Below are 10500 nucleotides of genomic sequence, written 5' to 3'. Positions count from 1 at the left end.
GAACCCTGTGTGCAGTGCACTGCAAGACATGGCCTCAAAAAGAGCGTTGGTGATTCTGGCAAAAGGGGCAGAGGAAATGGAAACTGTTATCCCCACCGATGTTATGAGAAGAGCTGGAGTGAGTATGCAGACAGTGAAAAAGTCTTTTARTGGGCATCTGTTCAAGTGAATATGTTTGTCTCAAAACAGTGTTTGTTGGGAGTTCAAGAGCTAGATGGTTGTTTGGGATGAAAATTCACCCATGTTTTCTTACTGCTTGGCAAATATTTGTACCATACCCCAAATAGGCGTGCATTGCCAGACAACATTTGTGCAAAAGATAAACATAACAAATATCTCATAAACAACCAATTTTTATTGTGTACATACCTTTTATTGTATTGTATGAGGCGGGTGGAAACTAGAGCAGGTGTTACAAGCAAATCTTAAGGGATCAGATAGTCTATAAGTGTACTGTTTGAAATGAAGTGTTGTTCTGTTTCTGACAGCTTTCAGTATTGCTCAGCTTGTTCTAAGTGCTACTTCAGGGCTAATATCTATAAAAAATCCCCTAAATGAGTGCATTTTCATGAATTGTAATGACATATATATATCCTGTTAGATCAAGGTGACTGTTGCGGGCCTAACAGGAAAAGAACCGGTGCAGTGCAGTCGAGATGTCTTCATTTGTCCTGATGCCAGTCTAGAAGATGCCAGAAAAGAGGTTGGTCTCCCTGATCTGTTATAGTGACCAGTATGACCTTCGTTACAGTTTAGGAAGAGAATTTGGAAAGTTTCTACATTACCTTTAGAAATACATTGTGTACTGGCTTTGTGCAGCAGTAGCTCACAGAACTGTTCATTCTGCGGTTCTCTCTGCTAGTGTAGTGCTGCTTTTCAGTGTGCTGRGATCAGTCAGATTGTGAAATCCAAACAGGCATTTGTTTTTACAAAGCATCAAGCTTAGAGTTTTATTTAGTGTCTTAAGTAGCCAACAAAGCACCTTGATTTGGAACAACAGGAAACTTCTGATGGCAAGCAAAATACAGTTTGAACTGTATAGTAAGCTTGGAATCCTTTCAATGCAGAACTGCTATTTGCCCAGTGAAACTCTTAAGTTCTTCAGGCTTAAAACTTGGTTCTGAGACAGCCATAGCTAAAAAAAAAAGTTTAGTCTTTTACTTGTGTGGAAAACAATATTTTCTTCCATTTCAAGAAACATGTTCTTTGCTCATAAAGTCTTCTGTCTTCTAGAGAAGACAGACTGTCTTCTAGAGAAGAAAAGATAGATTTCTTCGCTTGTCASCTGGCCCCGCTTTAATGGCCTCAAAGCAATGCACTGAATGTGCCGGTCTCTGTTTGTGGAACTGTGCTAAGTTTTACCTTCTGTTTCTTCAGGGGCCTTACGATGTCGTGGTCTTGCCTGGAGGAAACCTTGGAGCCCAGAACTTGTCAGAGGTAAAAATCAAAGACATCCTCACGGGTAGTGGGTGGTTTGCACTTGCTTAGTAATCTTGCGTATACAGTTCAACACCTGAAAATTTTCTTTGAATAAATCAATAAGAGACAACTAATTGTTTATTAGCATAAGCAAGAGAGTAGGTTCTTGGACTTTTGAGTATTTAGTCAAGCAGAGTGAAAAAGGAAGGGTGCTCTGTATGGTGGGAAAGTGACTATTCTTAGTTATGCAGAGATATAAGCATTGCAAATGAATATTTAATTCCATGAAGTGTAAAGGAGGCTGACCCCACAGGAGTCTCTGTTCCTCTGCTCAGGAATTCTCTTTCTGGTGGGAACTGTTTTAGAGGTGGTATAAAGAACTTATGGAAGGTAAGGTGACAAGCAAGTCCTATGAGATAGGATTTAGATAGTATCGCAGAGGTTTTTAAGGCCTGGAATGTGAGACAAATATCCTTACTAAATAATTGTTTTAAGAATAATAGAGACTGTCTGGATTAATCTCATGAATRCTCATTCCTATTTGTCTCCTGTGAAGTTCTCAGACAAGTATTTCCTATAGCYGTATGCCTCTTTTATGCAGGGCAAGTATTTCCCGTTACTGGTTCAGATTTTACCTTTAGYACTTTCATTGCATGCTGTCCTGGAACAAGATTGAGAATTGTTGGTTAGTTTTCAGTGTAAAACCTCTTCATTAATTTGCAGTAGAAAACATTTCAGCCGTGTTTCAAATAATCAACTTGAAACGGTGAATTGTGATGTGACTTCTTTTTACAGTCTCCTGCTGTGAAAGACATTCTGAAGGACCAGGAAAGCAGGAAGGGCCTGATTGCTGCTATATGTGCAGGTGAGCTAATAAGACATATGGCTTTGTAAAATGTCAGGATATTTTGAAGGGACACATAGAYAGTTATCCTATCTTAGAAATCTGTGTCCCTGTAATCTAGTAACAGGAAAGTATACTGTGTATGTACCCCTCAACATTTGAATACTGTGCAAATTTAGCAGAAGTTCTGTTAAATACTGTTACATATGTCCTGCAAGTCCTGTTGAATACCCAGTCCTTACTAGTCATAAGGTGTTAGATTAGTGGTTTAAATATGCAAAGTGAAATATAATGCACAAGAGTGTTCTATAAAATACCTCTTTATCCCAATGATCTTTCACCAGGACACAATGMTGGCACAACAGTGCTGCTATAAGTTTGTCTGGCATAAAATAGCATCGTCCTTACGCTTTAGAAGGAAGGCTGTAAATACAGAATTTCAGGCTCACCCTTCCTCATTTGAGTGGCAACAGGAGATAGAATGATTTTTGAGGAGATGGTTGTTGTTTTGCATGCTTTGCACATCTAGGTATCTGGCTTCTTTTGAAAGAAGGGTTGTATGTGAAAAAAGGCAAGATGAATAGCTGTATTCTCAACTGAAGTGCAAGGTCGACCATGGTATATGTAGCTGAGTTCAAAGAGTGATGATGAGGACATAAAATAAATTGTCTAATGGAATGTATTTATGTATTTTCACTTTTGTTTTCTGATGTATCACTGGGGTTTAAGAAGTGTAGAAGGGCAGGCCTCAATATTTCTTGTTTTGTTCTTGTTAGGTGAAATGCATACAGAACATTAGGTAAATGTTCTTGAATGAGACTGTGGCAGCTCTCTACTTCTATTCCTGTTTCTTTTGCAGAATAATTGTAAATTCTCTTATTGCTTAATACAGGCCTTTGCTTGCAATCAGGATGTTTCATTTAGATAAGATACTTCTCAGAGCAGATTATAGCTCAACAACAAGATATGTATTTCCTAGAATGTGTCTGAAATGAGTCAAATGTGTAAAAATGAATCTCACATCAGGTGAATTCTACCTTCAGTTTCTTTTGGAATTCCCATGAGGATTTTCTGTCAGATGACATTATACTGCTTTACACAAAATCCTTCCTCAATTCAGGCCAAGGAGGAAGTATCAGAAGAGAAGGGAAGGTAAGAAAAGAGAAGAGAAAAGAAAAGAAAATAAGAGAGAAGAGGAAACCAAAAACTTAGCAGTTAGCCCATCATCTGTCCAAAATACTGCTTGTTATCGCGACTTCAACATTTAAAGCCTTCTTCTAATGGAAGTCTTATAAACATTCTTTAAAACTGGGATTTAACAATGTGGTAAAATATTTCTACTTAATTAGTGTTCAGATTGAAAYGCAAGCTTTTTCTTATTTAGTTTCAAGTAGCTTTAAATAAAATATATCATTTGAAATACATCAGTTTGAAGGCGCTGTGCTTCCCTTCATAAGACAATACACTCATTGTTATGATAGCTGCCTAAACTTTCTGTGTTGCTTTGATGTTTTTCCRAATAGGGTGTTTTATGAAATAGGATGGAAGAGATGAGATAGCCATGTTCCTTCTGAGGCTTCTTTTTTTTTCTGGAGATAAAGCTAAAATCAATTTTATGAGTAGTAGTCTGTCAACAGAGAGCATTGGGCCTTTGATGTGTATTCTTCTGGTGTGTTCTGCTGCTGCATACAAATACTTTTGAGACTTTGGTGTAACTTTATCCTTACAGGTCCCACTGCCCTTCTGGCACATGGGATAGGTTTTGGAAGCAAAGTTACAACGCATCCTTTGGCCAAAGATAAAATGATGAATGGAGGTATGTAATGATCATAATTTTCTCCCTAAACTCTTGTCAGAAAATACTTTAGTTGCACCTTTTCCTTAGAGAAAGGATAATAACTTTGTACCTTATTTTGCTTCTTTGAATTTCAATAATGCTTTTCTGAATATAATGAAATTTCAAGTGGACATGCTTAGACTGTGTCTTTAAGTCATTAAGGCATTTTAGCCTGAAAATACAGGGCTGTATAAGCATTCTCATCCTCAGCAAACTACACTTCTACTTTCTTCTTTTTCTCCCTGYCTGCAAGTACTCTTGAAACTAAACCATCTCTTGCCCTTTTGTTTCATTGCCTCAGAGGCCTCAATCCAGACTACTTTTTTATTAATTCTCCCACAAATAGYGCTTTGGTGCTGTGAGCAGCTAGTGGGCTGTGCTTCTTTCTTGTCCATTCAGACAATTTCTTGTGACTATTAACCAGTTTGAAAGGTGAGCAGGAGATGGCAGGGTCCTTCCAGTTTCTTTTGAGTSCATTTGGGAGGAAAAAAAAAGTTGTAAACTCATGTAGAAAAGTAATTACACTTTCAAAAGTAACTTTCTGGGAACTAGCAGGTGAGTGAGTGCTTCTTGAYGAGTGTGTGCAATGAGAGGTGTGCTCGCACACGGGGCACGAGCTGCGGGAGCTTCATGCGGGGCCTTTGCCCCCTGCCCAGGCGAACCCGGGCAGCGACAGGCTGCTCGGCTCCGCAGTGCTGGGGGGCGTGTGGAGGGGAAATGGAGCCCCAGGGGGGCTGCCCTGTGTGATGCTGTCATCCAGAGCCGGCCAGAGCTCAGACGYGGTCAGCTCTGTCATCCAGAGCAGACGCTCCTTGGCCGCTGTGGCCTGTGGYGGTGCCCTGCAGCTGACTCGGTGGTTGTGGGCGCTGCGCAGCTCGACTGACGTCCTTTCTGTTGTGTCCCCTCTGCAAGCACACTACCACTACTCCGAGAGCCGCGTGGAGAGAGACGGGAACATCCTCACCAGCCGTGGCCCTGGTACCAGCTTTGAGTTTGGGTTGGCCATTGTTGAAGTACTGATGGGGAAGGAGGTAGCTGAACAGGTGAAGGCACCGTTGATATTAAAAGACTGAAATCCTGGTCGAGGACATAGAGTAGAACTTTCTACTTCTAGAAAAGTAGACTTTCCTAGAAAAAGTGAAAGGCGCACTATTATAAATATAGTCTAATTGTGGGTGAATTTTGTAGCTGTAATTCTTTAAACTGTAGTTTTCCTCAGCTTTACAAACCAGCAGTATTAATTCTTGGAAAAAAAAATCCTATTAGCAAACCACTTCAGCACTAAAAAGCAGTTAGCATCTGATAACCTTAATTAGTTCTTGGATGACATTTAAAAATCGCGTGGACAAATGTTTGCTGATTAAATAAAAACGAAGCACCCCTGCTTGTGTATTGTTTCTTTGTGCGTTTTCTCCTAACCCAGATCTACCTTCTGCTTTAGGGSACTTAAAAATACTGACCTGGACTTGCTGCTAGTGCCTAAAATGAACATTTCCTCGGCCACTGACTGGTAGCTTTGAAACTGCTCTCTGCAGAGTTGTACACAGCAGGGCCCAGCTGTGCTGAGTGCCCGCCATGGCCCTGAGCAGCCTCAGCTGGGCCYTCTCAGCACCCTCCGCCCTGCAGCTCCATTTAAGCTGGGCCTTGGGCCTAGCTCTGGCTGGTAGAGCTCTGTTGYGCTGCTGAGGCCTCCTGCTCTGAGTGTGGAGCTGCCTCGTGGCTCCAGAGCTGCTGGGTGATCACCAGACTGGTGGCTGAAGCTGGTGCCTTCGTGAGGTCCCTTCTGCTCCTCTCRTTCAGGTATGAGGGGGCTGCGCCCCTTGTTGGCGAGGGCACTGCCTTGGCTCGAGGTGCGGCTGCTTTTGGTTCCTGCTTTCCTGGGCTTGTAAAGAGCCCCCCTCTCTGCCCTTGTTCCCTGCAGATGGTGCTGCTGTGCTCGTGCCGYAAGGGTTGTGTTGTGCAACACAATTGTCTCTGTGTCTGGTTAAAGAGAAAAAGATAAAAAAAAAAAGGGGGGGGTTTCTGCTGCATAGTTCAGTCAGAAGGGCTTTGATATCTAATGATTCCTCCTATAGAATATTTTACCTCCAGAACTTAAGAATGTCTGAATTGCTGTCCCTCAAGAGGTGCATACTTCTGTTGATATTTTTTCCTTTTTTCTTGATCTTTTGTTTTTGTTTTATGGTTGTGTCTCTTAAACTATCCAGTTTCTCCCTACAGTTAAGTATCAATGAATTGCTCTGAGAAAATAACATCTAGGCCACAAGACTGAAGGTCTGAGCCATCTTGAGCTAGTTTCTGTGCATCACTCTTCCTTGTTGCATTGTCTCGAGTTAGACTGGTGCCTGTGCCTGCATGTCAGGATAAAGATATSGTCCTCTAGTCAAAAGCTCGCTCAAGAAGTGATGGAGTCCTTGGCATCTTCCAGGGACACGGAATGTGCTCTGGCAGTGCTGTTGTGAATTCCATCCAGTGCAGGGYGTTACATGACTGATAAAACCCAGAGAAGAAAATTCTAACACTTTATCCTCACTTCTGAAAATACCTATGATTGTCGTGTGTGTGGCAGAACACTATCACTAAGCTGTTTAATGTGAAGCTAGGAGCTAAGTACTACTTTTCCATTGTGCTCAGGCTAASCTTTCATCTTTAAAGCCTTATGCCACTCTTCCTTTGGCCTCTGTGTGAAACWAGAGCTTACTTGGTGTCACTTCATGACCTTAGGAGCCCACCTCGGGGTGGCTGGCTGCCCGCCTGTTACTCTTAACAGAATGACTGTTTCAGTACACTGTCTTTTCCACGTGATGAGATATTCTGCAAAAAGCCCTTTTTTTYCCCCAACAAAAGCAGATCAGGTTATTTTAATCTCATGAGCAATAGAATCCATCAGGGTGTGCACCTGCACGCTCATCTCCACCCAGAGTTGTTGGAGGCCTCTGCATTGCCACGTGCCTGTCAGTACACCGGAGTTATGCAGATTCGGCATCATAATAGCCCAGCGCCACTTCAAATTGCCCAAGCTCTAAGTACAGGGCTGTGCAAGCAGGATGCAGGAAACTTTTTCTTAAATAACTTGTCAACATGATAGATGATAATTGAAGTTCCTAAGTGCAGCCTAGTAGGGTTGGAGTCTCGGGTTTCCTCTGGTTCTTGCACAACAGCCGTGGGAAGAATGGCAAGGCAGTGAGTAATGTCACAAGGGTCTGCGCACTGCTCACTAGTGTCTTCCTTGCACCTTGCCCTGCAGCGTTTSAAGTGCTGCAAGGCATAGACTGGAGCTGTCTTCAGTGTGGACTTCTCTGARGCTGATAATTGTGCACCTAAAGGCTGCTCAGCACGTGGTAGGACTGGCTGTGTGCTCCCTCCCAAAAGGGCATTTGGTCCTGMCCTTGCCTTTGAGATGGCTGTGAGCATAAAAATACTAACAAAGATAAAAACTATTCCTCTGCCAGCTGAGTGTTCTGGTGAACCAGATACCATTCTTGGGACTGCAAGCTTGATCATCGGGGCCTTGTGCATGGAGACCCTCCAGGTGTTTTAGGATGGCTCAGTGTAGAATGGTTGGCACCCTTGAATAGTTTATGGAGGATGAGACCAAGGGAAATCTTGATTTTTACTTATTGATTAGTTTTCCCCTCCTGGCATTTCAAAGCTGTATAGTCTGTAGCTGTTCAGAACTCTTTTTTCCCTGATGTATCCAGGAAAGAGTAGTGTTTAGCATTGTAATTCCTTTCTCATGGCGAACAGTTGGCTTTTAGAAGTGGCTTTCAGTGGCTTTCAATTTGTGGGTGACAGCCTTAATCTGCAGCAAGAAGCTGCATATTTTAACATAAACAGAGAAGCTTTTCTTCCTCTGAATCACTTTGTAAGTAAATGAATGGAGTTAATGACTCCCATGCTTCAGTGACTTGCCACTTAAAATTTGGAATGCCTAACACCTTCTCCAAAATCAACCACATGTAGGAATCAGGGTGCACACCAATATATAAATAATACAGCACCAGTCTATGAACAATCATAGGTGTGGCTTCCATGTGTGATTCAGAAAAAAAATAATGCGCTGTGTGGATGAAAATAGGCATTTGGGCGGGGATTATGCAAGCCCTGGATGACAGTGCAGGATGGGTGGTGGTAACATGTCTTTCAGTTTATACAAATGCTAATCACAAACTCAGCAGCCAGAGATCTCTGCAGTTGTATTCAACAAATATTAATAAGTATAATTAAACCACATATGCTAGATCTTTCAGTGCCAAGGAGCCATGGGAAACTGAAACTTACCATATGTTTTCTGTTTTATGTTAATATAACCTTGAAAAACAAGTTGCATTAATCTAGTTTAAAAAAAAAGATCTCTGTAGGGACACACAACACAAAGTCAATGGATTAGTTAACCGATAGATAAAGTGATACATCTGGATACTTCTATGTCAGATTTTCTTCTTTAAAGTAACCTAGGCAGCATGTGTTTAACAGATACAGCTTGTAATACTGTTGAAGGTGGTTATAGGGGTCATGGTTTCTAACGATGGTTTTGAAAGCGGTAAAAGGGGGTTGGGGATTCCGGATGGCCAGGGACCACATACTTGATCTCAGATACGATATCACAAGTTTTATTTGGAGTGCACATAAAATCAAAGACTTCCAGGGGCTGGTTAGAGAAAAATGAGGAGACAAGTGAACTAAGCGGCCAAGTGCCATACCAGCTGAGCCAAGCATGGTAATGTACCTCAATAGCCATGGAGGAGAGAGCATGAGCGTTGGTGACAGGAGGCAGCTGCCTGCATCCCCTCTCAGTAGGGGTCTTGGTCAGGTGTCCCCGATACTATGTCGCTTCTCCTCGGTCACCACTGCCAGCGCCTCACTGTTGCAGGCTGTAATCAAGCAAGCTGATGTGGCGGCAGTTGCACTTGTGTGTTTCCCTCCCCTCATTCCCCCCACCATTTGAAAAGATGAAGCTCGTTTGGCCAGAGCTGCTTCTGCATTTCAAATGTCAGGTTCCCTAATCTATTCTTTTTACACSCATCCACTCCAGACATGATGGCTTTATGTATTGCTAAATGGGTTATGTTCCACCAAGCAGGCACAAGACGAGGACCCGTGACACCCGGTCAATCAACCACTCCCGTCTGGTTGCTCGGCTCCTGCACTGTCCGCTTTGTGATTGTTCAGGTGATCACAGTGTCCAGTTCTCGATAATGCCCTTGTCTGTCTCCATTATAACACGTGCCCGGAGGGCTGCTGATGTTCTCGCAATTGCAGCAAAATCTATTTGGCAAGGGGCTTCTTCCCAAGAGGCAGCTCTCAGGCCCTGCCCAGGTGAGCCCAAGCTCTGCATTTTCAAACATRTGATCAGACTGTTGAGAGAACGTGTTGTGTCCTGACGTGTTTTATCACATGTCAGAGGAGGAGCAGAGACGTATCTTCTGGCCAGAACTTGCAAAGCTGCCCCCACAGCCCTCGAGCTTAACTACTCACTTGAAAAACAGTAGCTTTTGCATCACCTAAACTTTGTCCCTCAAAGCACAGGAATCCCACGTTGCCTAGGAATACGCAAGAGAGGCTTCCACTTACCTTTGCCAGTGCTTGTCACCCTCCCTCCYGTGTCACCCAGTGACAACCATTCAGCTGTGGTCTTCATACTGAATAGCAAAGAACACATAATCTGTTACCTAAATGCTACTGGTGACTCCAGAAATGACAAGGGTTGTTATTCTTGATAGGCCACTTATGGGATATTACAGTCTTATTGGACACTTTATTGCCAGCATAAAACTACATGCCCCCAAATACCACATACTTTAGTAAAGAGGAATTAAAATTAGATTTGTTCAATATGAATGATCAAACACAAACACAGAAATTTTAATTTTAATTACATGGAAACTGAATTCCACATTTGTTTCACATTTAACATTTTTCACTTTAAATTTCCTAGTAAATGCAAATACATAATTGTATAATTACCCAATAAAGCAAAAAAACAAACAAAAAATGTAACATAAATAGTATACTTTAACTTTATTAAACTCAAGACTTGACAATATTCAAAATACAAAGTGAATTATTTTTAATCAATACTGTACACAATGCAGAAATCAGTGCATTTCTAGAGCATGTATTTCACCTTCATTTAGTTTGTACTAACACAAATAAAAATTAAGCTTTAAAATAGCTCAAACATCTCATCCAGCAGTTTAAACTGTAAACAGCTTGTTTATATATGTTAGGAGGAACGTTTAACTTTTGTACCTCCGTTAATGAGCACCCTTTCTCTTGTGCTTATCTGTAAGAGGATAAAAGTAATCAAAATGGCACGAGAAACTCTTAATGCACAAAGTTAGCACCTCAGTGAATTTCAGTCGATCACTGAGGGCAGAATGAGATTTAAAAAAAAAAA

General features: G+C 41.8%; 1 protein-coding gene across 1 annotated transcript; it reads left to right on the top strand.

The window, feature by feature from the left end:
- PARK7 (Parkinsonism associated deglycase) lies at positions 1-5458 on the top strand. The gene is made up of 6 exons (XM_026051049.1): positions 1-118; positions 602-703; positions 1378-1437; positions 2215-2284; positions 3993-4079; positions 5013-5458. The coding sequence occupies exons 1-6, from the start codon at positions 29-31 to the stop codon at positions 5171-5173; spliced, it is 570 nt and encodes a 189-aa protein (XP_025906834.1). The 5' UTR covers positions 1-28; the 3' UTR covers positions 5174-5458.
- Positions 5459-10500: the final 5042 nt, after the last annotated feature.

Source organism: Nothoprocta perdicaria, unplaced genomic scaffold (genome assembly GCF_003342845.1).
Source record: "Nothoprocta perdicaria isolate Ctin4 unplaced genomic scaffold, notPer1 scaffold_72, whole genome shotgun sequence".
Taxonomy (NCBI): Eukaryota; Metazoa; Chordata; class Aves; order Tinamiformes; family Tinamidae; genus Nothoprocta; species Nothoprocta perdicaria.
The sequence above is the reverse complement of the archived record's forward strand: the minus strand, read 5'-3'. Positions and strand labels throughout refer to the sequence as shown.